This window comes from Mirounga angustirostris, unplaced genomic scaffold (assembly GCF_029215605.1).
Source record: "Mirounga angustirostris isolate CCGP_5_RB_7025 unplaced genomic scaffold, mMirAng1.0.hap1 SCAF_16, whole genome shotgun sequence".
NCBI classification, from domain to species: Eukaryota; Metazoa; Chordata; class Mammalia; order Carnivora; family Phocidae; genus Mirounga; species Mirounga angustirostris.
The window spans coordinates 47999105-48025897 of NW_026991724.1; the positions used below are offsets into that span (position 1 = coordinate 47999105).

General features: G+C 48.5%; 2 protein-coding genes across 12 annotated transcripts in view; one reads left to right on the plus strand and one right to left on the minus strand.

The window, feature by feature from the left end:
• LOC123855697 (uncharacterized) overlaps positions 1-26793 on the minus strand; it is a 163244-nt gene that overhangs the window by 33231 nt on the left and 103220 nt on the right. The gene's annotated exons all lie outside the window — the stretch shown is intronic.
• LOC123842477 (carcinoembryonic antigen-related cell adhesion molecule 6-like) lies at positions 1527-22167 on the plus strand. 11 transcript variants are annotated; one of them, XR_010408182.1, is made up of 10 exons: positions 1527-1699; positions 2503-2862; positions 6461-6739; positions 7130-7384; positions 10150-10428; positions 11397-11517; positions 12257-12474; positions 12871-12902; positions 13342-13383; positions 13651-13681. XR_010408182.1 is itself a non-coding variant. In XM_064581149.1 (10 exons), exons 1-10 carry the CDS (start codon positions 1636-1638, stop codon positions 20652-20654), a joined length of 1506 nt encoding a protein of 501 aa, XP_064437219.1. In that variant the 5' UTR covers positions 1527-1635; the 3' UTR covers positions 20655-20804. The 11 variants fall into 11 exon arrangements, 8 of the variants coding, with proteins under 8 accessions (XP_064437219.1, XP_064437218.1, XP_064437215.1 ...); XR_010408180.1 differs by having other exon boundaries at positions 12257-12547; positions 13651-13669; XM_064581149.1 differs by lacking the exons at positions 12257-12474; positions 13651-13681 and adding exons at positions 12495-12547; positions 20634-20804.

The window sequence follows — 26793 nt, forward strand, 5'->3', positions numbered from 1 at the left end:
CCTGATCAGCATCCCTGCTGCAGCCCCCAGAACTGCCTCCAGGGGGCGACATAGGGGCATGCAGGCACTAAACCCTGAAGGACCTTAAACCCTGAAGCTGGCTTTGGCTAAGGAGGTGGAGAAGGAGCCTGGTTTCCATCCCTTCTCTAACAGACCCTTCTGAATCCCTCCCACGTTCCAGTTCTGTCCGCTCTACCTGGAGCCCTAGGAGCTCCCTTATCTGTCAGGGGTCCCTGCACAGCTCCCCATTTCCTGTCCGGCACCACCCATGGGGGAGGTAGGGACACTACAGGAAAGTCCCCCAGGCAGAGGACACAGGCTGCTCAGGACTCTCAGGAGCACATCGACAGTCTCTGGGCCACAGTTCAGCCAACAGACCCTGAGGGAGGGTCTCCTCCAAACCTTCCTGGAGCCCCAGCCACCCGACCTCCCACCACCTCCTCTCTTCCCAGGACACAGGAAACCCCCTTCCCACCTGGGAACCAAGCTCCTGAGACACCTGGTCCTGGGTCTCTGTCCCTGGAAGCAGAGGCTGGGCTGGGGACAACCAGGGATGGGCTGTGGGTCCCTCACCAGTAATCACCCAGCCTGCCCTTTTCTCACCCCCAGGGTCATCTCTGGGGCCTTGCTGCCAGGAGTCAGTCCAACCTCCCCAGACCTGTGAAAACACCGGGGAGACAGATGCCCAGTTGGGCTTCTCTGTCACAAAGGAAATAATCCCCTGGATTTGGGGACCCTGGGGCTCTGTGTGTGGTGCCCACAGACTCAAGGCCAGGACACAGCAGAGGAGTAGGGAGAAGGGCCATCCTCTAAGGGAACCGGGTCCCCCTCAGTCTGGCTATTCAGAGTGTGCTCCCCTTGGGCAGGACGATCAGCATCACCTGGGAGCTTGTTAGAGGCAGACTCTGGGGTCCACACCACACCTGCTGAGTCAGAATCTGCATTTTCACAGCATCTGCAGACCCTCCGTGGGCACAGGAGAGGGAGAGGCGGCCCCACCCCCACATCATGGGGCTCAGTCTGGCTGGGCATCTGCGGAAGCAGCATTTCTAAGTGTCACCTGGGCATTCTCAGTCTTGATAAAGTTCCACAGGTGAATCCAGCGCACAGTGGGGGTGACATCCTTGTGACAAGGGTTCCTGAGGCAACCCCCAGGCTCCTGAAGGGAAAGCCACACGGGGAGGAGAGAAGGCTGTGGGGGCCTGACCGTGCACCCTGACCCCGAGCTGTGAGGGTCACCGGACGCCAACGCCACAGGCTTGTGTTTGTCCAAACAAGGGCGTGTGCGCGCTCTCGCATATGGTGGGAACCACAGCTGAAGACGGAGAGGCCTCAGCAGTTCCCGGGGAACTGAAATGTAGACAGAAATGAAAGGGGAGGAAGGGGACAAGGGAGTCAGGAGGGAGGGGAGAGGATGAGAGGAGAGAGGAGGGGAGGGGCGGGGAGGGGCGGGGCCCTGACAGAGACCCCGCCCCCGGCCCACGTGACCCCGCCCAGCGCTCCTGCCCCCAGAGGCCGCTCAGCTCAGAGGGAGGAAGGACGGCAGAGCTGACAGGACAGGACGGCTGTGCTCCTGAGCGTTTCTGGAGCAGAAGCTCTTCCCCAGAAGTAGGGACGCACCGGGCAGCAGGCACCATGGAGCCCCCGTCGGCCCCTCCCCGAGGACGACGCGTCCCCTGGCAGGAGGTCCTGCTGGCAGGTGAGAGGGATGATCCCCTGCGAGGGGGCGGGAGGATGGGAGAGAGAGGCTGGCTGGGGTCTTCCGGGGAGGACAGGGCTCTGAGAGGGGACAGGGGAGCAGGGCAGGACGGGGGAGCCGGCTCAGCAACGGGAAAGTCTCATGATCTGGAAGTGGGGAGCCAAGGGCTGTTTCCCAAGTTACTCATCACTGAGGACTGAATTCTGAAACTGATAACAACAACCAGGGACCCTAATCGCTGCCCCTTCCCACCAACCTGAGATCATGACAGACAAATGCCAGACTTGGAGGGCCCTGGGGCCACATTCATTCAGCCCCGGGTATTTGCAGCCTGCCCCACCCCTGGGGTACAGCACAGATCAGAGCAGTCCCTGCCCTCCCCAATCTCACTTCTATGCGGAGGAAAACAGACACACAGAGACGTCTAGAATGTGATGTCAGGTACTGACAAGCATCATGAAGGGAGCAGAGCAGGGAAAGGTCAGAACGTGAAGACAAAGGGTCTTTAGAGGAGGCATTCTGGGCAGACCTCTCCCCAGGACCCCCTGAGTGGGAGCAGGTATCTGAGGGCAGGGAGGGAGTGAGCGACAGACATGTGAGGAACAGTGTTCTAAACAGAGGAAATTAAGTTCAGAGGCGCTGAAGTAGTGTGGTCATGCCACTGACCTTGACCAGCAGGAGACACACACTCACACACACACCCCGAGGCTGGGGGCTTAGGACCTGCCCTCTCTCCAGAACCCCAGCTTTCCCTCCCAACACATAGGTCCAAACACTGATCTGTCTTCTCCCTTCCCTCCTAGTCTCACTCCTAACCTTCTGGAACCCGCCCACCACTGCCCAAGTTACTGTGGAATCGGTGCCGCCCAATGTTGCTGAAGGGAAGGATGTTCTTCTGCTCGTCCACAATCTGCCTGGGGATCCTATAGGCTATGGCTGGTTCCGAGGGGAAAGTATAGAGCCCAGCAGTCAAATTGGATCATATGCAGTAGACACAAATGTAACTACCCCAGGGCCTGCACACAGCGGCAAAGAGACAATATACCCCAATGGATCCCTGCTGTTCCAGAACATCACCCTGATCGACACAGGATACTACACCATACAAATCACAAAGAAAAATTTTCAAGTTGATCAAGGAACAGGACAGCTGCGCGTATTCCGTGAGTAATTCCTCTCTCACCTCTGGTGTTGGGTGGGGTGAATTCTACTTCACACAACAGGATTCACAGGCCTGGATTGTACCTCCATCCCCCTCTGCATTATGTCCCGTGTGGGGTTCGAGCATTTAGTGCAGGACACACACAGTGGAGACAAACTTCCTAAGATCAGAATTCCCTTCCTGGATTCCGGCTCCAGCAGACATTTGCTGCAAAGAGAAGGACCAGTCTGACAGGAGTAACTCAGCAGAGGGAGACAGATTCCGTCCAGCCCCTTCGGCTCCTCCCCGTGACCATGACTCTGAGAAAGACCCTTCAGGGCTCAGTCAGGGCCAGGCCTGAGGGATCCATGGGATCCTCACAGAGAAGCTCAGCCCAGAAAGCCCCTGCCCAGATCCCTGACTCAGGGCTCCTGACTCCAGTGACGCTGGGGAGTCTGTGCCAGATGTGGGTTTTGGCTTCCTGGCAGGGGGGACAGGGAGCAATGATTTCCTGGCTGCCTGAGTGGTGAGGTTCCTGAACTGGTCACCAGGCTCGGCACCAAGAGCCACATCTGGGGAGGGGCAGAGCCTGGTCCTTCACCTGAGACTTGAGGTGGAAAGCAGAGATAGGCAAGGTCCCTGGGCCACTGTCTGACTGCCCTGGGGGATAGGAGACCCCAGAGGAAGGTCAGCACCCCTAGGGAGGAACAGAGGAGAGTAGATGCTCCGGGCAGCAAGTCCTGCACCAGGATCAGGCCCAGGGAGCCGTCTCTCATGGAGGCAAGTGACAGTTTATCTGGGCAGCTCCTCTATACCAAGCCTTAGGTCAAGTAATTGTGAAAGATTTAAGGTTAATTACAGACAACACAGTAAGCCTGAGACCATTTACTTGATTTTATTGAGGGGAAACAGAGGCACAGGGCGACGCAGACATTGAATCAGAGTCACACAGGCAGAACACAATCCTACAAGGTCTGTCTGCAGGTACAGGCCTGTCTCCTCCACCCAGGGGGCCTTATCAGGCATCTATGGACCCTGAGACCAGCTGTTGGATCAGACCTTTCTTCTTAGGGATCCACAGCTCAAGGTAGATGTTCTGGTCTGGGAGGTGAGAGCAAATGGACAATTAACGTTTTTACTCAAGAACTAAATTCATCAATGACCAGAGTCAGTTGGGGAATGCCCAGGCCTCCCCTCAGGTGGCCAATCCACAGCTCCTGCATCGGACTTGGAATCACTTATTGTTTCCTGATGTGCTGATGGCATCCCACTGGAGTGTAAGGAAAAGGACTCTGCCCTCTCCTCCCGACTGCATACCCCTAACCGGCACAGGGCCCAACAACTCAATTGCTCTTTCATGAAGGAGGGAAGGAATGAATGAATGATTCCCAGTCTCTTCAGAGTCTGGTCCCTGGATGCAGAATTCTAGGAGGTTCTAGCCACACCTGTTCCCTGTCCCTCCAGGGGCTGAGACCCATGTTCTATCCCTCTGACCACCAGCCCCTCAGGCCACTGCCAGAGAGTCTCATGAGGACTGTGGTATTGCTCAGCCATGGGAGGATCCTGCCCCTGGGTCAACTGTGGGCTCTTAGTGCCCGGAGTCTTTGAAGTCACTTGTAACCCTCACTGCTCACAGCCTGGGACATTTCTGGCTCTCTTCTCCGTCCATGTCCCTCATCTTCCTCCTCCTCCTCCTTTCCAGCTGGGACTACCCCTGCTCTGCACAGCCTCCTTTACCCTTAAGCCTTGTCTGGATTCTTCTGCTAACACCTGTGGCCCGGCCCGCCCTCCCAGGCAACAGTGAAGGACCCAGAAATCCGAGCAGCATCCTCTGCTGGGCTCCATCAGGAGCCAGTTTCCCCAGGTCAACAGCAGAGCGAGCTTTCACGGTGCCCTCATCCAGGGCTCTTTCCCTCCGTGACGCCATCAAGTGGAACACACCACATGACAAGGACATGTGACCCCTTGATCTACTCTCTACAGGACTCCAGCAGGGAGTCAGAGGCAGAAGGGGCAGGTCTGCGGTCCCCAAAAGCTCATGGGCTCATCTCATGCCTTTTACTCCTGACTCACGTCCTCGTCCTGGTGAGGCTCTCGTTCTTCCAAGTGGTTCCCCGGACCCTCCCACGGTGGGGCTGGCCAGACCCTGCGCCTTCTGACTGGTTCACTGCTTATTTCACACACATACATGGGTGCTCTTGAGGACGCCTTTACCATAGGGTGGAACCCTCTCACATGGTGAGATCCACCAGTTCCTGTCCTTTCACTTAGATGCTGCCCAATTTGGGTAAATTGGATCAAACTTGTGTTTCCTGAGGTCAAAAGAAAGCCAAATACAAGCATTCGGTTTCTTTCCATTCTGACTATAGAAATTGGTGGCAGGGACTTTCTTTCCTAAATTTACTAACATAATGCATATCATTTCTACTAATTTGGTATCATTCCTCCCTTTATATAACAGAGGCAACTCAGACTTTCCCTGATCAATTCTGTTTCTTAACAGGATTCACTTGTCTTTCTCTACCCAGGGAGTCACTGATTTCAAACCCACTATAACGTCTTCCTTCATTCATCATGTGATCCTGGTTGGACTGTAGAACTTGGTCTACAACATATTGTGCTCCCTAGGGAGACATTCCTCCAGAAATGGGTCTTAGATTTTTCGGGTATTAATACTGAGTTTCATATGGAAACCATTTATTTTCTCATCTCAAATTTCTATCTCATAACTGTGTTTACAAATGGTCCATGAAGGCCAGGCACCCTCCCCCCACCCCTCCACTTCCCACCAGTCACCCCTTCTGCATTTGAAAACACCCACTTGTATTTCAGGAAAGAGCAGCATGGTTCTCATTGGCCTCTGCAGTGGGAAAAGAGACTTTAAAGACTGAGGGCAGAGCACATAGCTCTCTGCCAAAGCCAGCCAGGCCCTGCCTGTCCCCTCACTTTTTTCTGGATCATTTCTAGTTTTGACTCTGCTCCACCACTGTCTCAGGTCAGTCACCATGGAACACCTGGGCGGAACTGTCCTACTTCGTGGCCCTGCAGCCTGAGTGCTTGACTGACCTCCAGGCTTGCCCCTGGTGTCCCCTGGTATGACTTCTGCTCAAATACCCCCTTCCAGGCCATGCTGTCCAGTGTTCTCCAGGCTTATGAGCTCTGGGAAGGCCCATCATTGCCCATCTCCAGGACAACCCTGGAAACAAGGCCTCAAGGACAACACCTGTAGCTTGACTGGTGTTAGGTCTGTGTAGTAGAAAGGACCTCAGCACCTACACTTTCCAGGTGTGGCCTCTGAGGTTGGTCAGACAGTCAGTTGGTCAGGGAAGAACCAGGAGAGGCCCAGGGTGCTCTCTGACTTTGTCCTGTGTCTTCCACAACCAAACCCTGATGCTTTTTTGACCGAGAAGACTTGTGCTTGCTCTCAGACAGAGAGCAGGTGGCCTGTGTTCTCTGAGCACTCAGATCCTCTTGCATTTGTCTTGAGCTACACAGACCTGCCTTATTCTTTGAAGGACTTAGGTTGGCTGAGAGGTGAGAGATACCAACTCTGATTCGAGATGTCTGTGGAGGAATCACAGGTACCACCCAGGGCAATGTTCTTTCTGTTGTCTGCACAGCGCAGTTACCCAAACCCAACATCTCAAGCAACAACTCCGATCCAGTGGCGAATATGGATTCTGTTGTAATAATGTGTGAACCTCAGACTCAGAGCACAAGCTACCTGTGGTCAGTAAACAATGAGAGCCTCCCGGCCAGCACCAGGCTGCAGCTGTCCCTGGACAACAGGACTCTCACTATACACGGTGTCACAAGGAATGACACAGGACCCTATGAGTGTGAAACTCGGAACCCAGTGAGTGCTGGTCGTAGTGACCCATTCACCCTGAATGTTCTCTGTGAGTAACTTCCCCTCCTACCTGGCCTGGGCTGCCAGCCCAAATCCACATGCCGGGGGCCAGGCCACATCCATCCTTCTGGGGTCCGAGTCCATGACTCTCAGCTGGACCCCCAGGCTGGCCATGGCTTCTTGTCCCTGGCAAACCTGGGCAGCCCCAGCCTAATCCAAGACTAGGAGGGGACAGGCTGCTTCTCCCTGAGAGGGTCACCAGCCTCTGAGGGGAAACAGGTGAATGTCTCAGACCCAGGCTCAGTGAACACAGGGGGCTTTGGACTTTTTAAAATGAGGTTGGGACCCAGCCTAGTGGGACACTGTGGCCCTAATACAGACCAGGAGCTTCGGTTTCCCTCGGATTGCATCACCTGTGGCTTTATTCTGTTTGCTCCAGATGGCCCGGACGCCCCCACCATTTCCCCCTCAGACTCCTCTTACCATCCAGGGGCCAACCTCAGTCTCTCCTGCCACGCAGCCTCTAACCCGCCCGCACAGTATTCTTGGTTTATCAATGGGAGGCCCCAGCTATTCACACAGGAGCTCTTTATCCCCAACATCACTGCCAATGATAGTGGATCGTATACCTGCCTCGCCTATAACTCTGGCACTCGGCTCAATAAGACCACAGTCAAGACTATCACAGTCTCTGGTAAGTGGATCCCTGGAGCATCTGCACCGATGGCTGTGGTGAAGGTCTGTCTGGCTTTCAGCAAAGAGCCTAGAAGTAGTCATTTCCCATTTGCTCCTAAATCTGTCCCTGAACTCTCCCGTTACATGTCTGCAGAGGCTTCCTCCCTGATTTCTCATGGCAGACCTTGGGTCCAGTCTGGAATGTGGGGAGGGGAGTTCTCAGCTCCAGAAAGCCCCATGCTTTGCAAATAGGGAAGAATAAAGGGTCCTCAGGTTCAAATTGCTTTTTGTTGTTGAATTGCAGAAGTGCATTATATATTCTGGATATTAATCTCTTACCAGATAGGATTTGCAAATGTTTCCTTCCAATCCATGGATTGCCCTCACCTTTTTTTTTTTTTTTTTTAGTGAACTTTAGTTGACACACAACGTGACCTTAGTTTCAGGTGTACAACATAGTGATTGGACAGCTCTATATGTTATGCTCTACTCAACACAATGGAGGTCCCATCTGACCCCATGCAGCCCCATTAAAATACCATCGACTGTATTTCCTGTGCGGTACATTTCATCCCTATGTCCTGTTCATTCCAGACCTAGTGCTACCACTCTCCGGATTGTGTCTTTTGATGCGCAGAAGTTTTCTATTTTGATGCAATCCAATTCATCTGTTTTTTCTTTTGTTGTCTCTGCTTTGGGTGTCATATCTAAGAAATCATTGGGAAATCCAGTTTCCATAAGTTTTTGCATTACGTTTTCTTCTAAGGCTTTTATAGTTTTGACTCTTATGTTTAGATGTTTGGTCTATTTTGCATTAACATTTGTACACGATGTACAAAGGTGTACATGGTGGAAGGTGAGGTCCAACTTCATTCATTTGCATGGACATCCAGTGTTCCCAACACCATTTGTTGAATAGATTTTTTTCTCCATTGAAGGGTCACGACAACCTTCTTGAAAATCATTCAACCACATATGCCAGTGTTTGTTTCCGGGGTGCCTATCCTATTTCGTTGGTCTCTATGTCTGTCTTTATACCAGATCCCCATTATTATTGGTTAATGTAGCTTTGCAGTCAGGAAGTAGGAGTCCTCCAACTTTGTTCTTTTTCAAAATAAGTATTTGAGGCCCCTGAGATTCCATGTAAATGTTTGGAAATTCCTATTTCTGAAAAATATTTCCTTCAGAATTTGATAGGGAGGCACCTGGCTGGCTCAATTGGTGGAACATGTGACTCTTGACCTCAGGGTTGTAGGTTTGAGCCCCATGTTGGATGTAGAGATTACTTTAAAATAAAATCTTAAAAAAAATTGATAGGGATTACACTGAATCTGTGGATCTCTTTGGGTAGCTTTGTCATCTTACCAATATGAAGTTTCATCACCATGAACATGGGATGTCTTTCCATTTATTTGTGTCCTCTGTAATTTCTTTCACCAGTGTTTTATAGATTTCCATATACAGTCTGTTGACTTATTAATTAATTCCTAAGATTTTGTTCTCTTTTTTCCTAAGTATTTTATTCTTTTTAATGTTATTGTAAGTGGAACTGTTTTCTTAAACACAGTGATTTTTGTATCCTACAACTTTGTTGAATTCTTAATTAGCTCAACAGTTTGTGTGTGGGGAGGGGGATCATTAGGGTTTTGTACATAAAATGTCATGTCATCTGCAAAGAGACATAATTGTACTTACTCCTTTCCGATTTGATTGCATTCTCTGTTTTTTTTTCCTTTAATTATTTTTGCCTGGACTTCTGTACTGTGTTGAACACCGGTGTTGAAAGTGGCATGTTTATCTTCTATTTTCAGTATTTGACCATGGAGTGTGATGCTAGGTCTGGCTGTTGCATGTAAGGCCTTTATCATCTTCAGTGGTTTCCTTCTATTTGTAAGGGTGCCAATATTCTGTATACAGTAACCACCACTCGACAGAAGTTTTTCACCAGGAGAGTCAAGCCACAGATCTGGAAGTAAAAGTCTTCTTCAGAGTGAGAAGTCCTGTACATTAAAAACTCTTTGATTCCGGGACGCCTGGGTGGCTCAGTCGGTTAAGCGGCTGCCTTCAGCTCAGGTCATAATCCCAGGGTCCTGGGATCGAGCCCCGGGTTGGGTTCCCTGCTCTGCGGAGAGCCTGCTTCTCCCTCTCCCTCTGTCTGCCACTCTGCCTATTTGTGCTCTCTCTCTATCTCTGTTAAATAAATAAATAAAAATCTTTATTAAAAAAAAAACTCTTTGATTCCTAAGGTTGTGAAGACGGTGCAGGTGGCTTTTATCCCCTAGTAAATTGTAACTATGTGAATGCCTTCCCTACTTTACATGAAGCTGCTTTGGACACAGAGAAGGGCTGTGAGTCCTCCTCCCCCAATATACATGGAAAGGTATATAAGGAATGAGGCCTGATCTTTTAAAGTCACAAAAGGTCAAGAAAACAGTCACACAGAAGTCCATGGGAATAAAAAATTCCACCTGACGATGAGGATGCGGGACATGTGGCCTTGGAAGAGGTTCCTGGTGCTGATGCTACAGCGATGTCCAGGCAGAGCAGACACAGGACTGAGGGCCAGAAGGGAACTTGAGGGTCACAGGGGGAGGTACAGCTCTCTCCTTAAAGATCATCACCTGAACAAAGACACTCATCCTTCTACAGACAGCAGGGCCATCCTCTGGGGCACCTTTACAGAGCTCGCTGGGGCCCTCCGAATGGCTGGCATCTCAGAGGAGGGAGTGTGACCCAAGGCCCCAGGCCCATTCTCATTCCATTACCTCCTGTGTTTCCACACAGAGCCAGTGGCCCGGCCCTCTCTCCATGCCAGCAACACCACAGTCACAGGAAATAAGGACTCTGTGGTCCTCACCTGCTCCACAAATAACACTGGGGTCTCCATCCACTGGTTCTTCAATGGCCAGAGTCTAAAGCTCACAGAGAGGATGAAGCTGTCCCAGGACAACAGCACCCTCACCATAGACCCTGTCAGGAAGGAGGATGCCGGGAATTACCAGTGTGAGGTCTCCAACCCAGACAGTTCCAGCCAAAGTGACCCCATCAGGCTGGATGTGAACTGTGAGAGACCCTCGACCTCTCCCTCTTCTTCCCTGTATATTTTACTGGCAGGAGGTGTGAAATGGATGCAGGCCTGGAGGAGGTAGGAGCCACCTTCACCTTCAGAGCCTCTAGGGCAATGTGGATAAAATCCCTGGAATTAGACTAATCTTGTTAGCATCTTGGTTCTGATATGTACCAGCTATTGGACCTCGGGCAAGACGCTCTACCTCCTGAGCCTCAGTCTCCTCATCTGTAAAACTGGAAAGAACAGCTGGATCTTAGGGCTGTTGTGAGGGTTGTTTATATGAGTTCATGAGATGAAATCCTGAGACGGCATCATACACAGATTCAGGCTCAATCAAATTTAGCAGCTATTGTCCTTTTGATATTAATGTTTTTGTTACTAGCTATGTCTCGGGGATTTGGGATTAAGTGTTGTCTGATTACGTTCCAGCTCGGTGACCTTCACTGATTTACTGAAGCCCTTTACATACTCAGATGCTCATTTTGCACAGTGGGGATGACACCTGGCCCCCTCATTGACAGGGAAGCAGCAGATGAGATAAACATAAAGTATTTCCCATGTGCCTGGCACAGGGCCGACCTCAAAAGCAGTCAGCTAATGCTATTCTCTTTAATTAGTGTTGAGTGAACAGGTAAGGGCCTCCCTCTATGAGCATTGATAGAAATGGAAAGGAAGACCCAGGGGAAGAGGCATAATGTGAGAGGAAAATGAACAGGACCCTGGTACTGGGCCCGGGGTGGGGGGACAATGTGAAGAATGAAGCAAGTCCAGGGTTTCACCGTGAGGAACAGAAACGATGCAGCGGTCCAGGGGGTGGGGACATTGTGGTGAGAAAACATACACCACCCAGACCTCAGTGGCCTTTCCTTCCTCCCTAACCAGGCCCTTCCCCCACAGCCCCTCCTGGCTTCCCCAGCTTTGACTTGGGACTCACTCCCCTCCCTTTTTCTTCTTATTTCAGATGAAAGAAGCACCACAGGCCTCCCTGTGGGGTCCATCATTGGCATTGCAGTCGGGGTCCTGGTCGGACTGGCACTGGCGGCTGCCCTGGGTTGTCTCCTGTTCCACAAAAGGACTGGAAAGTACGATGGCATTTCCCAGAAGCTGATCCTGTCCCCCAGCTGACCCCTGGCCAGGAGGGGACCCCATCCTGACCTAGCATTCTGGGCTGGCTCTTCCAGGCCTCCCAACTGCCCCCTGGATTTTCCCTCTTATTCCATCTGGCTCCTTCCTCACCAGCTGCTGACCAGGGTGCTTCTTTCCAAGCTTCCTCGGTTTTAAATTAGGGACAACTAGGGAACAGCCCCTCAGGGTTGTCTGCATTCATTTGGCAAACCTACAGCTGTGCTCATAGGACTAAGTACTCAGTAAACAGCACCTCCCGTGGTTTATTTAAGTCCACACGCCCTGTGAGGGGGCGTTGCAGCCTCAGGATCTGAGGCTGGTCCTGGTCAGGGTCACGCAAAGGAGAGTGGAAGATCCTGACAGGCCAGGTGGGATCATCCTCCAAATGGCAGATGCGTGAACCACAGTCCCTGTTGTGTGAGAGCAGAAAACCTGGGTTCGGCCAGGTGGACGTCCTGGAATGTCCTTTATGCCTCTTGTCCAGGCAGATGGAGATAGAGGACGGGCTACTGTCACATTTCAGCATCTCCTGGCCTGAGGGGACGAGGGTCTGGCCACAGCAGGGGCACCACATTCAGGGATCCAGCATACCCGGGGCTCCCCAACTGTCCTGCACACCTAGCTGCAGGCTTGACCCTTCCACTCAGACAAACCCTCCTGTTTGATTCCTTTCCTGGGTCCTTGATCCCTTTTCAGGACACTTTCTCCTAGAAGCCCATCAGCCTGTGGGTCTTCCCCTGTGAGCCCAGGACAGAAGTGTTCCAAAGACCTTTCCTAATCCCCTCTCCTGGGCCCGTCCTCTGCTGAACAGCACTGGTGGAGAGAGGGGGTCTCTAACTCCTGCCTGGAATGAGGATCCTGCTTGTCCCCTGCTCTGACACCAAAGCTGTGACGTCTCCCTGCACCCCTCACATGTAAGCCTGATCTTCCCTAGGGCCAGTGGCTGGTGTGATCTCAGAGAGCTCTGTCGCCCAGCATCCACTCCCCGTGAGTATATCTTCAGCGCGGGTGGGACCTGGAGCCCCGAAGTCCTGCCCCAGTGTCCACTCCTGCCAGTCACTCCCCAGGGCCTCTGACCCTTTTTCTGTGGCTTCAGCTCGGGGGACCTCAACTGGCCATAGTCCCTGACTTGTAGAATCTAGATCATAGGTCAGCACCTTGACCTCACGGGCCCTAACATGGCCAGTGGGTCTGTCCCTGGGAGGTGCTCCTGCTTCCCTGTTCTCTGAGAGCTGAGGACCTGTCCCCTCCTGGAGGGTGGCCCCAAGCTTCTTCACAGCCCTGGTGCTAACTCCTGTCTCTGTCCCCAGGCCATGGTCCAGCCTGCAGATCTGCATCCCCGGTAAGCCCGCCCCCTCCGCCACTCTTTCCCCTGGGGTCCAGCATGTGCAGGCTCAAGGTGGGCAACCAGCCAATTCAGCAGCACAGAGCAGACCTTGCTTCCCCCAGAGTAGCCAGGACAAGGCAAGCCCTGTTCTGGCCAGGAGTGGACCCTCTTCAGGGGCAGGACCACCCCCCAGCATGTCCTGGGTTGTCCCTGCTCCCCTGAACTGGCCAAAGGAGAACCCTGGAGTCCAGCCAGGGGCAGGGTGGGCACTGGGAGCACCAGCCAGGGGTCCTGAGCTAACAGAAATGGGGCAGGGGGTGCAGTGGGCAGTGGTCAGGGACTGGAGTATGGGCCAGCAGGCTTGGAGAAGGCATTTCAAGAGGCAGAACCAGTCACTCCCGTAGAGGAATGACCCTCCCTCTCTGACTACCAACACCCATTCTCTCCTGTTTAGGACTCCCTGCCCGGCCCCACCACAGCCGTTCCCATCTACCAGGTGAGTGTGAGCAATGACTGCTCTGGTCCCCGATGCCCAAGGGGGCCGAAGATCTGCGCCCATCCTGCCCCTGGCTGTGTTTTCAGGTTCAGGAAGCAAGAGAACAAGGGGGACAGGGCATTGTGGGAGGAAGGAGGGGCCCGGGGCAGACACCTGCCACACAGTCAGGCTCCCAGAGAGCAGCCCAGGTGGGCCTAGAACCTGAAAGTCACCCAGATATGTTCTAAGAAGGTGACAGGGTCTCAGAGGCCTCTTCTGCTTTTACAGGAATTACGACACCCCGACACAAACATTTACTGCCAGATCAACCACAAAGCAGAAATGGCTTCTTAGTTTCCCCTGGGAACTGCTCCTTCCAGGGCCCTCCTGAGACCCCAGACTCTAGGTGGGGTCAGGAGCTGCAGCCTGAGCCAGAGAACCGGCTCTAAGCCCTGAAGATATTCAGGGACATGGACCCAGGGATGGGTCCCTCCTGATTTCTGGAGACCCCTACCGGCTGCCCTGAACCCAGGACAAAGGCCCCCATTTCCCAGGAAGTGGGGATTCTCGGGAAAAGTGTCCTGACCCCTGACCCACTGGCGATGATCGAAGAGGATCTGAATAAAGAGGATTCATCCCCTCCTTGGCCCTTTTTTTGGTGAATGGTAATTTCTCTTAGCAGAAATTTCCCCAGGGGCACCTGGCTGGCTCAGTCAGTAGAGCATGCAACTCTTTTTTTGTTTGTTTTTTAAGGTTTTATTTATTTACTTGAGAGAGAGAGAGAAGGATCACGAGCAGGGGAGAGGGGCAAAGGGAGAGGGAAAAGCAGACTCTCCACTGAGCAGGAAGCTGGACGTAGGACTCCATCCATGGACCCCAGGACCATGTCCTGAGCCGAAGTCAGACACTTAACCAACTGAGCCACCCAGGCACCCCGAGCATGCAACTCTCGATCTTGGGGTCATGAATTTGAACCCCATGTGTGGCACAGAGTTTACTTAAAAAGAAAAAAAGTAAAAAAAAGAGAAAAGAAATTCACCTGAAACTCTGGGTCTCTTCTCTCCTGGGTCACATAGGGAAATGTTACCTCTGAGTTGACCAAGCCCCCATCTCTTGTTCCCCAGGATAGAGGAAGAGGTGAGTGGTGTGGACGTGGTGGGACCACGCTAACTAGAACACCAGAGCTGTGGCCAAACCATGAGAGAACTCAGCAGTCCTCACACTGCTCAGGGACCAAAGCTTTAGACACTCCCAGTGTTTATAAATGTGGTTTGGGTGTCGGGAGCACAGAACATGGGGCCTCTGATGACCACATGAAGATGAGCTAGGAAGGAGTTGCTGTGGGCAGCAAACATAAACCACAGAGAAGGATGAACTGGGCATCTTTTCCCTTGGCTATTCTTTAATAGTAGGTCAGCTGGCAACAAATTTTCATATTCTTCCTTCTTCAGAAAATTTCCTTATTTCCCCTTTCCTCCTGAGGATCATTTTGCCAGATACAGGATTTGTAGTCGATTTGAAAAACCTGCCGCTTCCTTCTGGCCTCCATGCTGTCAGATACAAAACCTACTGTCACTTACTTAAATCAATGTTCCTTAATAAGCAATGGGTTGTTTCTCTGGCTCTTTTTATTTATTTTTAAAGATTTTATTTATTTAATTGAGAGAGACAGAGTGAAAGAGAGAGAGAAAAAGACAGGGGGAATGGCAGAGGGAGAAGCAGCCTCCCTGCTGAGCAGGGAGCCCAACGCAGGGCTTGATCCCAGGACCCTGGGATCATGACCTGAGCCGAAGGCAGACGCTTAACGACTGAGCCATCCAGGCACCCCTCTCTGGCTCTTTTTCAAGATTTTTTTCCTCTTGTCTTTAGTTTTCACAAGTTTGCCATGTGCCTTAGTGTGAGTGCTTATAGTGTTCGGCGTTCACTCAGCTTCTTGGACCATTATTTCTTCAGACACTTTTTTCAGTCCATATTTTTTTCCAACTTCTGGTATCCAGTGGCACCAATGTTAGATCCTTTCTTTCTTTTTTTTTTTTTAAGATTTTTTTATTTATTTGAGAGAGAGAAACAGAGTATGCTCATGAGCAGGGGAAGGAGCAGAGGGAGAGGGAGGGAGAGAATCCTCAAGCAGTCTCCCCGCTGAGTGCCAAGAGACCACAAGTCAAGGAGTACTGGCAGACTCCAGAAACTGGAGAAGGCAAGAAAATTGATCCACCCCCAGAACCTCCAGAAAGGAATGTGGCCCCGCCAATATCTTTATTTTAGCCCAGTAAAACCCATGTTGGACTTCTGACCTCCAGAAATGTAAGGTAATAAATGTCTGTTGCTTTTAAGCCACCGTCTTTTTGGTAATTTGTTACAGCAGTAATAGGAATCTAATATAGACTGCATATTAGATTATACTGTTGTATGAATATCAAATTGGGGGAGCTTGATCATCGTACTGTGGGTATATAGGAGAAAATCTCGGTTCTGGTGAGATACGGGCTCAAGTAGTTAGGGTGAAGTATTAGGATACCTAAAACTTCCAAGTGATACATCAAAAAATCATATAAATATATATGTGTATATATATATACACATATATATATAATGAAAAAGATTTGTGTGCATGCACATGCATAGATCTACATCTATGCAGCTAGAATACAAATGTGACATTGGTAAATAAGCATGAAAGGTATATGGGAGTTCCCTCTAATAGTCTTGCAACTTTTCTCTAAGTTTGACTTTTTTTTTATTGGGGGGTGGGGCCTTATGTTTTAGAAGTACACACAAAAGTGTTTAGAAACAATAGTATATGATTTCTAATATTTAATCCGGTCGCAGGAGGAGTAGAAGGGAGATAGATATAACAAGGTTCATCATGAGTTGATACTTTGAGCTGGAATTGGGTACTTGAGGGTTCACAATACCACTCTCCCTAGTATAACGAACTAGAATCCACTTGTCCATGTTTGTATACAAACTCTGTTTGTATAGTTTAAAATTTTCCATATGAAAAGATTTCAAGGAAAGAGAAAAAAATTTCCAGCTCAGAAGTTTTATCAGTGAGTTGCACAGAACTTTCAACACAGATCATCTCAAAATTATACAAATTCATCCACAGAACAGCGAGAGACTATGCCCCCAACTGACTCTGGGGTTAGTATAACCTTTAAACTGAAATAGGAACAACAACAAAAGTACAAAAAGAGGAAAATATCAGGCCAATCATACTCATGAACAGAGAGACAAAGATGTTAATCACGATATTCTCAAACCAATTCCAACAGTATATACAATAAGATAGTACACTGTGACTCAATTCCATTGTCCCAGGAAAGCAAAGGTTCAATACTAGACATTTATAAATGGGCGGGGCATCTGTGTGGCTTGGTCGTTTAAGTGGCTGGCTCTTTTTTTTTTCTTTATTTTTAAAGATTTATTTATTTGAGAGAGCGAGAATGAGAGAGAGAGAGTACACGACAGGGGGAGGGCTAGAGGGAGAAGCAAACTCCTCGCTGAGCAGGGACCCCAATGCGGGACTCGATCCAGGGACTCCAGGATCATGACCCTAGCCGAAGGCAGTCGCCCAATCAACTGAGCCACCAGGCGCCCCGCGGCTGGCTTTTGATTTTGGCTCAGGTCATGATATCAGGGTCCTGGGATTGATCCCCGTGTCGGGCTCCGTGCTCAGAGCACAGTCGGCTTGAGGATTTCTCTCCCTTTTTCCCTGCCCCTCCTCCTCCTCAAATAAATAAATTAATTTTTTTTAAAAAATTTATAAATGGAAGAGGGTAAGAATTTCTAGAGTACCATAATGTTCTGTTTCCTGATCTAGCTGCTAGATACATGGGTGTGTTCAATATTTGAAAATTCAGTAAGCAAAACACTTCATTGTGTAACAGTCCTCCTATCCCCTCAACTTTGTTCATGATATAGACTCTTTGAAAAGACCAGACCAGACATTTTGTCTTGTAGAATGCCCACATTCTGATTTTGTTTCCTTATGGTGTCATTTCACTTGCTTCTCTAAACCCTGTATTTCCTATAAATTGGAAAATGAATCTCAAAGCTGAATTAGATTCAGGTTATATTTTTTTGGCAAGAATGCTTCCTGGGTTTCATATTGCATCATATTAGGAGGGACATCCTAGCTACTTGTCTAGACCTTATGCCAATATAACTATTTTCATGACATAAAAATTGATCAGCGGGCATTTTTTTAGGTTTTTCTTTACATTCCAGTTAGTTGGGGTGCCTGGGTGGCTCAGGCGGTTGGGTCCTGATCGCAGGGTCGTGGGATTAAGTCCCGTGTAGGGCTCTGTGCTCAGTGGGGAGTCTGCTGGAGATCCTCTCCCTCTGCCCCTCCCCGCTCGCTCTCTCTCAAAAAAACAAAACAAAACAAATAAGTCTTTAAAATTTAAGAAATAAAATAAATTCCAGGTCGTTAACATGCAGTGTAGTATTAGTTTTAGGTGTACAATATACTCATTCGACTCTTCCATACAACACCTGGTGCTCATCACAACCAGTGCCCTCCTTAATCCCCATCTCCTTTTTCACTCATTCCCCCACTCGCCTCCCCTCTGGCAACCATCAGCTTGTTCTCATAGTTGAGTCTGTTTCTTGGTTTGCCTCTCTTTCTCTCTCTTTTCCCCCTATTCTAATTTGGTGTGTTTCTTAAATTCCACATGCCTGAAATCATAGGGTATTTCTCTTTCCCTGACTGATGTAGTTCACTTAGCATAACACACTCTAGCTCCACCCACATTGTTGCAAATGAAAAGGTTTCATTCTTTTTTTCTGGCTGAGAAATATTCCATTGTATACATACATCACATCATCTTTATCCATTTATCAACTGATGGACATTTGAGCTGTTTCCATAGTTTGGCTATTGTAAATAATGTTGCTATAAACATCGGGGTGTGTGTATCCCTTTGTATTAGGGATTTTTGTGTCCTTTGGGTAAATACCTAGGAGAGCACTTCCTGGATCACTGGGTAGTTTTAGTCTTAACTTTTTGAGGAACCTTTCTACCCTGTTCCAGAGTGGCTGCCCCGGTTTACATTCCCACCAACATGCAGGAGTGCTCTCCTTTCTAATCAGTGGGCATTTTTTTGTGCAAAGACAAATGTGTATACAGAATTTACAGGATTAGAAAACTATCTACCATGCTGGTCCTCAACAGAAGGAAAGCTGTCTATGGCAAGCCCACAGCTAACGTCATACTCAGTGGTGAAAGGCTGAAAGCTTCTCTATTAGAATCAGAAACATGACAAGGGTGCTCATCCTCACCACTTCTATTCAGCATAGTACTGAGAGTCTTAGAGCAATTACGCAAGAAAAAGAAATAAAAGGCATTCATGCCAGAAAAGAAGTAAAATTCTCCTTGTTTGTAAATCACATGATCTTATATAAAGAAACTCCAAAGGCTCCATGAAAAACTGTCAGAACTAATAAATTCAACGAAGCTGGAGGATGCGGGGCACCCGGGTGGCTCAGTTGGTTAAGCGTCTGCCTTCAGCTCAGGTCATGATCCCGGGGTCCTGGGATCAAGCCCCGCATCGGGCTCCCTACTTGGCGGGGAGCCTGCTCTCCCTCTCGCTCTACTGTTCCCCCTGCTTGTGTTCTCTCTCTCTCCGTCAAATAAATAAATAAAATCTTAAAAAAAAAAAAAAAAGGAAGCTGGAGGATGCAAAATCAATCTACAGAAATCAGTGCATTTCTATCCACTAACAAAGAACCTATGGCAAACTACCTGGAAAACAAATAAAAGGTTCCCATTTCCCATGGCATCAGAAAGAATGAAATGCTTTGCCCTGGCGGGGCCTTGAGGGGTGGAAGCAGGCACCGGGGAGGCAGGGAGTAGTCCAGTCTGTAGGGTCAGAGGCAAGGGAGCTCTGCTCTATGGGCACCAAAGATGCTGCTTGGGAGGCAAGCCCCAGCCCCCACAGACTATGGGTCAAGGAATAAGCAGAGTCCACTCAACCAGAAGAGAAGCAAAGATAAAGCACGATGGCTTCAGTGTCTAATGGGAAGCAAGACCAAGGTCCCCATTTGCCACCACCAAGAAAGCAGAGCCTGTAGTTGTGGAGTACTGCCCAAAGATGCACTTGCTGGTATCTTGGCGTTCGGCTTTGCAAATGCCATACCTAGGAGAATGCCAGAGTAAATTCCATTGCTTGGAAGATCTGCTCTTTTTTGGCCCAGGAAATAGCAGGAATGGCTACTTATGTGTGAAGAATGCAAAATAAAGGATGCATTGAATGAAAAGGGACATTCACAGCCTTCACCTTCCTAAACTCTGTATCTATTAAAGTTTCCTACACCTCTGAATTTGTACACATTTAAAATTTCAAGTGTTGGGGCGCCTGGGTGGCTCAGTTGTTAAGTGTCTGCCTTCGGCTCAGGTCATGATCCCAGTGTCCTGGGATTGAGCCCACATCGGGCTCCCTGATCAGCGGGAAGCCTGCTTCTCCCTCTCCCACTCCCCCTGCTTGTGTTCCCTCTCTTGTTGTGTCTCTGTCAAATAAATAAGTAAAATCTTAAAAAAAAACTTTAAAATTTCTAGTGTACTTTAAAGTAGTATACGTAGAGTGGGACCGAAACATTGTGATACTGTCACTCTGCTGGGATGCTTCCTGTGGAAGATTCTCAATGAAACTGAACAGCAAATGTTTCCTGCTGTTTAAGAAACTATTGAGAGCTCTCCACATGGAAAAAAAATTATGTTGCAACTAGCTTGTTTACAGCTAAGTAAAAGAATTCAAAGAATTCTCTGGAAAAAAAAAAGAGAAAAAAGAATAAAATAATTTGGACTTACTGTAACCCAGGAGGGGAAAGATCTGTAGACTGAAAACTATGAGACATTGATGAAAGAAACAGAAGCACACGCAAATCAATGAAAAGATATCCCCTGTCCATGGGTTGGAAGAATTAATACTGTTAAAATATACATACTACTCAACATGACCTACAGATGCAATGCAATGCCATCAAAATTCCAATGGCATTTTTCAGAGAAAGAGAAAAAAACAATTCTAAAATTTGGATGGAACCACAAAATATGCCAATAGCCAAAGAAATCTTGGGCAAGAAGAACGAAGCTGGAATCACTTGGGCAAGAATCACTCTTCCTGATTTCAAACTACATTTCAAAACCGCAGTAATGAAAGCAGTATGGCATTGTGACAGCCCTCCACCAGGTTTAAGGATTCATCCCTTGCTTGCTGACTTACATCCCATGATCTGTAGCAGAACTAACCTACTTTTGGGATTTGCAGACCACTGGCCTCAAGGAGTGAAGGACCAAACTTTCCCAGGAGATAAGGCCTGCCTACATTGGAAAATAGCTGCCCTGGGTGCCAGCAAGTCTGTTCAGGGTTGTGTCCATATACGACTAACCGCCTGGGCACCTGCTTCTCCTGCATGCAGCCACCCTCCCTTTTCTCATGCCTTCCCCTTTAAAGCACCCTCCACTCCCAAACCCTCTGGACAGGAAACATGGTCTTTGAAACATGAGTCCACCATCTTCCCAGCATACTGGCTTCCTGAATAAAGCAACCTTTCCTGACCTAAATGTGAGATGGGAATCCATCAAAATCCTTGAGGAGAACACAGGTAGCAACCTCTTCGACCTCAGCCGCAGCAACTTCTTCCTAGACACATCACCGAAGGCAAGGGAAGCAAGGGCAAAAATGAACTATTGGGACTCCATCAAGATAAAAAGCTTTTGCACAGCAAAGGAAACCGTCAACATAACCAAAAGACAACTGACAGAATGGGAGAAGATATTTGCAAGTGACTTATCAGAGAAAGGGCTAGTATCCAAAATCTATAAAGAACTTATCAAACTCAACACCCAAAGAACAAATAATCCAGTCAAGAAATGGGCCGAAGGGGGCGCCTGGGTGGCTCAGTCGTTAAGCATCTGCCTTCAGCTCAGATCATGATCCCAGGGTCCTGGGATCGAGCCCCACATCGGGCTTCCTGCTCAGTGGGAAGCCTGCTTCTCCCTCTCCCACTCCCCTTGCTTGTGTTCCCTCTCTCACTGTGTCTCTCTCTGTCAAATAAATAAATAAAATCTTAAAAAAAAAAAATGGGCCGAACATGAGCAGACATTTTCTGCAAAGACATACAAATGGCCAAAAGACACATGAAAAAGTGTTCAACATGACTCAGCATCAGGGAAATCCAAATCAAAACCTCAATGAGATACCACCTCACACCAGTCAGAATGGCTAAAATTAACAAGTCAGGAAACGACAGATGTTGGCGGGGATGCGGAGAAAGGGGAACCCTCCTACACTGTTGGTGGGAATGCAAGCTGGTGCAGCCACTCTGGAAAACAGTATGGAGGTTCCTCAAAAAGTTGAAAATAGAGCTACCATATGATCCAGCAATTGCACTACTGGGTATTTACCCCAAAGATACAAAAGTAGGGATCCGAAGGGCTATGTGTACCCCAATGTTTATATTTATAGCAGCAATGTCCACAATAGCCAAACTATGGAAAGAACCAAGATGTCCGTCAACAGATGAATGGATAAAGAAGATGTGGTATTTATATATACAATGGAATATTATGCAGCCATCAAAAAAAGAACTCTTGCCACTTGCAATGATATGCATGGAACTAGAGGGTATTATGCTAAGCGATATAAGTCAATCAGAGAAAGACAAGTATCATATGATCTCACTGATATGAGGAATTTGAGAAACAAGACAGAGGATCATAGGGGAAGGGAGGAAAAAATGAAACAAGATGAAACCAGAGAGGGAGAAAAACCGTAAGAGACTCTTAATCTCAGGAAACAAACAGGGTTGCTGGAGTGGAGAGGGGGGTGGGAGAGATGGGGTGGCTGGGTGATGGACATTGGGGAGGGTATGTGTTATGGTGAGCATTGTGTATTGTGTAAGATTGATGAATCACAGACCTGTACCCCTGAAACAAATAAAAATGTTAAAAAAAAAAAAAAAGAAGAAGAAGAAGATAGTAGGAAGGGAAAAATGAAGGGGGGGAAATTGGAGGGGGAGACAAACCATGAGAGACTATGGACTCTGAGAAACAGACTGAGGGTTTTAGAGGGGAGGGAGGTGGGGGATGTGTTAGCCTGGTGATGGGTATTAAGGAGGGCACATATTGCATGGAGCACTGGATGTTATAGGCGAACAATGAATCATGGAACACTACATCAAAAACTAATGATGTAATGTATGGTGACTAACATAACATAATAAAATAAAATTATTAAAAAAAAAAGCAACCTTTCCTTAACTTGTCTCTCAAGTGTTGATTTTTGAGGCATGAGCAGCCTAACCTGAGTTCGGAACCGCTTCTCTGTCAGGTAACAGTATTTTTCTTTTTTAAAGATTTTTTTCATTTATTTGACAAAGAGAGACACAGTGAGAGAGGGAACACAAGCAGGAGTAGTGGGAGAGGGAGAAGCAGGCTTCCCGCTGAGCAGGGAGCCCGATGCGGGGCTCGATCCCAGGACCCTGGGATCATGACCTGAGCCGAAGGCAGACGCTTAACGACTGAGCCACCCAGGTTCCCCATCAGGTAACAGTATTGACAGAAATACAGAACAATGGAACAGAACAGAGAGCCCTGAACTAAATCCGTGCATTTATGTAGGGTCAGCGGATCTTTGACAAGGGTGTCAAGAATCACAGCGGGAAAGGACAGTCTCTTCAACAAACGATGTTGGGAAAACTGGATATCCACAGAGCAAAAGAATGAAATGACACACTTACTTTACACATACACACAAATCAACTCAAAATAGATGTACAACTTAAATATAAAACCCAAACCATAAAACTCCCAAAAGAAACGTAGGGGAAAAGCTTGATGACATTGGTCTTGGCAATGACTTCCTGCATATGATACCAAAAAGCACATACAATGGAAACGAAGATCAACAAGTGGGACTATATCAAACTAAGAAGCATCTGCACAGCAAAGGAAACCATCAACACAGTGAAAAAGCAACCTACCAACTGGGAGAGACTATTTTCAAACCATGTATCAGATAAGGGGTTAATATCCAACATATGTAAGGAACGCCTACAACCGGATAGTAAAACACAAATAACCTGATTTTAAATAGGCTAAAGACTTGAGTAGAGGGTCGCCTGGGTGGCTCAGTTGTTGGGCATCTGCCTTCGGCTTGGGTCATGGTCCGGGGATCCTGGAATAGAGCCCCTCTTCGGGCTCCCTGCTCAGTGGGAAGCCTGCTTCTCCCCCTCCCACTCCCCCTGCTTGTGTTCCCTCTCTCACTGTGTCTCTCTCTGTCCAATAAATAAAGAAAATCTTTTAAAAACCCCAAAAACTTAGGTAGATATTTCTTCTATGGCCAACGGGCATATGAGAAAAGGGAAATGCAAATCAAAACTGCAGTGAGGGGCGCCTGGGTGGCTCAGTCGTTAAGCATCTGCCTTCAGCTCAGGTCATGATCCCAGGGTCCTGGGATCGAGCCCCGCATCGGGCTCCCTGCTCGGCGGGAAGCCTGCTTCTCCCTCTCCCACTCCCCCTGCTTGTGTTCCCTCTCTCTTGTTCTCTCTCTCTGTCAAATAAATAAAATAAAATCTTTAAAAAAAAAAACTGCAGTGAGATATTATCACACACCTGTTGGAATGGCTATCATAAAAAAAAAAAAGAAAAGAAAAGAAAAGAAAAAAAAGACTGGGCACCTGGGTGGCTTAGTTAGTTAAACATCCGCCTTCAGCTCAGGTCACGATCCCAGGATCCTGGGATCGAGCTCCATGCTGGGCTCCAGGGAGCCTGCAACTCCTTCTCCCTGTGTCATTCCCCCCGCTTGTGCTCTTTGGCTCTATCTCTCTGTCAAATAAATAAATAAAAATCTTTAATTAAAAAACACGACAAGTGTTGGTGAGGGTGTTGAGAAATTGGAACCCTTGCACCCCATTGCAGAGAATGCAAACTGGCCCGGCCACTCTGAAAACAGTATGGAGGTTCCTCAAAAAATTAAACATACAACTACACTAAGATCCAGCAATCCCACTTCCGGGCATTTCTCCAGAAGAACTGAAATCAAGATCTCGAGGAGATATTAGCACACCTGTGTTCATTGCAACACTATTCACAGTAGCTGAGATATGGAAACAACCTAAATGTCCACTGAAAGACAAATGGTTGAGGAAAATTTGCACATACATATAATGGAACACTATTAAGAGGACAGATTTCGGGGCGCCTGGGTGGCTCAGTTGGTTAAGCGACTGCCTTCAGCTCAGGTCATGATCCTGGAGTCCCTGAATCGAGTCCCACATCGGGCTCTGCTTCTCCCTGTGACCCTCCCCCCTCTCATGTGCTCTCTCTCTCTCAGTCTCTCTGTCTCAAATAAATAAATAAAATCTTTAAAAAAAAAAAGAGGACAGATTTCATATGCAGTGTTAATAAAGTAAAAAAAGATAAAAGAAAATGAAAAATGTTATCACAGTCAAAACCAAAACAAACACCACACTGAGATGCCACTTCACATACAGTAGACTGGCTGAAATATTAAAAAGACTTTGCAAACTAAGTGTTGTTGAGGATGGGGGGGAACTGGGAACTCTCATACATCGCTAGTGAGAAAGTACAATTAAAAGTACTTTGGAAAACAGTGTAGCCTGTTTTTCAAAAAATTAAATGTGTGCCTCCTTAGTGATCCCCTCACTGCACTCCTGAGTGGAACTCTACCCAAGAGAAATGAAAGCACATGCCCGCTTATAAGACTCCTGCCCAAAAGTTCCTGGCAGGTGTACTTGTAATCGCCCAGAGTTGGAAACAACATAAATGTCCATAAATGAGCGAATGAATAAAAAAAACTTTCTGCATCCTTCCAATGTAACAAACTAAGGGATAAAAAAGAAAAAAACACTTTGGGGGCGCCTGGGTGGCTCAGTTGTTAAGTGCCTGCCCTGTCCCAGGGTCCTGGGACCAAGCCCCGCATCCGGCTCCCCGCTCAGCGGGAAGCCTGCTTCTCCCTTTCCCACTTCCCCTGCTTGTGTTCCCTCTTTCGCTATCTCTCTTGGTCTCTTAAATAAATAAAATCTTAAAAAAAAAAAAAGAAAGAAGAAAAACTGTGGATACTTGCAATAACATGGAGCAATGGGTTAATTAAGAAAAATGACGCTGAGTAAAGAAGTCAACCTCAGCCCCAAGTTGTATCGTATGATTCCACTTCTCAAAATTCTAAAAAATGCACACTAATCTATAACAACAAAACAAATATAAGGTTTCATGGGAACATGGGGAAGGAGGATCAGAGGGGTGGGAATGAAGAGAATAAAGAGAACATGAGATTTTTGAGAGGAAGGGACATATATCTTCACCTAGGAATGACATCTCTGCATGCCCGTAGCAAAACTTATTAAATTGTATACTTTCAATATGTTGAATTACTTATATGTCAACTATAATTCAATAAAGTGGTTAAAAATTATACATCCATATATGAAATATTATTTCAAGTACAAATTTTAAAATTTAAAAAATATACAACTGGATAGAGGGACTTTTTCTTCCGCATTTCTTCCTGCACAGTCCACCAGAGGGCGGCAGAGCTGCTCTACACCTGGGCGCCTTCCTCAGCACCCACAGCCCAGCAGGGTCTGACCCTCCGCAGCCTCACCCAGTCACCGTCCTCCTGGCTCTCCAGGCTCCCCACACTGGACCCCGTCAGCCCCTCCAGCCAGCCAGGCATCTGCCCGCTGAGACTGGTCCCTCTATGGGCAGCTAGTCCCTCCACACCCTCTGCCCTTAGAGGGGCGAAGGTCCACTCACACTTCCGGTCTCAGCCTCAGGTCACTTTCTCAGGAGTGCTCCATGGGACCCCCCATCAGCTAAGACCCCCTCACATGCTCCAGACCCACCAGGCACTTTCCCTTCCTGGCCCTTCTCTTGATTCTAATTGACTCCTCGTGCCATGATTTCCTGACTGCCCGTGGCCCTGTTCCAAGGGAAACCCCACGAGTCCAGGGCCCACACTGTCCTGTTCTCTGTGGAGCTCCCAGGACCCAGCCCAGGGGCTGACACGTCACAGAAGCGCTGTAAATAGTCCTTGAAAGCATGAGGGAAACCGCACAATGGAAGTCAACCCCGTTCACCTGGGGTCGGAGCCTCTTCCCCGCAGACCCAGCCCGCTGGCATCAGCTGGGGGGTGGGGGGTAGGGGGGGCAGCACGTGCCCGAGGCTGTCCCTGTAAAGCTGGCAGGGCTTTCCCCCTCCTAGATTCAGGAGGGACGACAGGGGCCTCCTACAGTTAGAGGTCAGACCCCCATTCATTCCCAGAACACGGACACGCCCCTCCCATTTCTGTCTGTGACTGACTTCTCTCCCCAGAGGGCCTGGGTGTGCAGCCTGTGTCCTTCCTCTTCTCTCAGAGATCTGACCTGCCACAAATTCTGGATCACCACCCCAGGTGCAGTTACTAC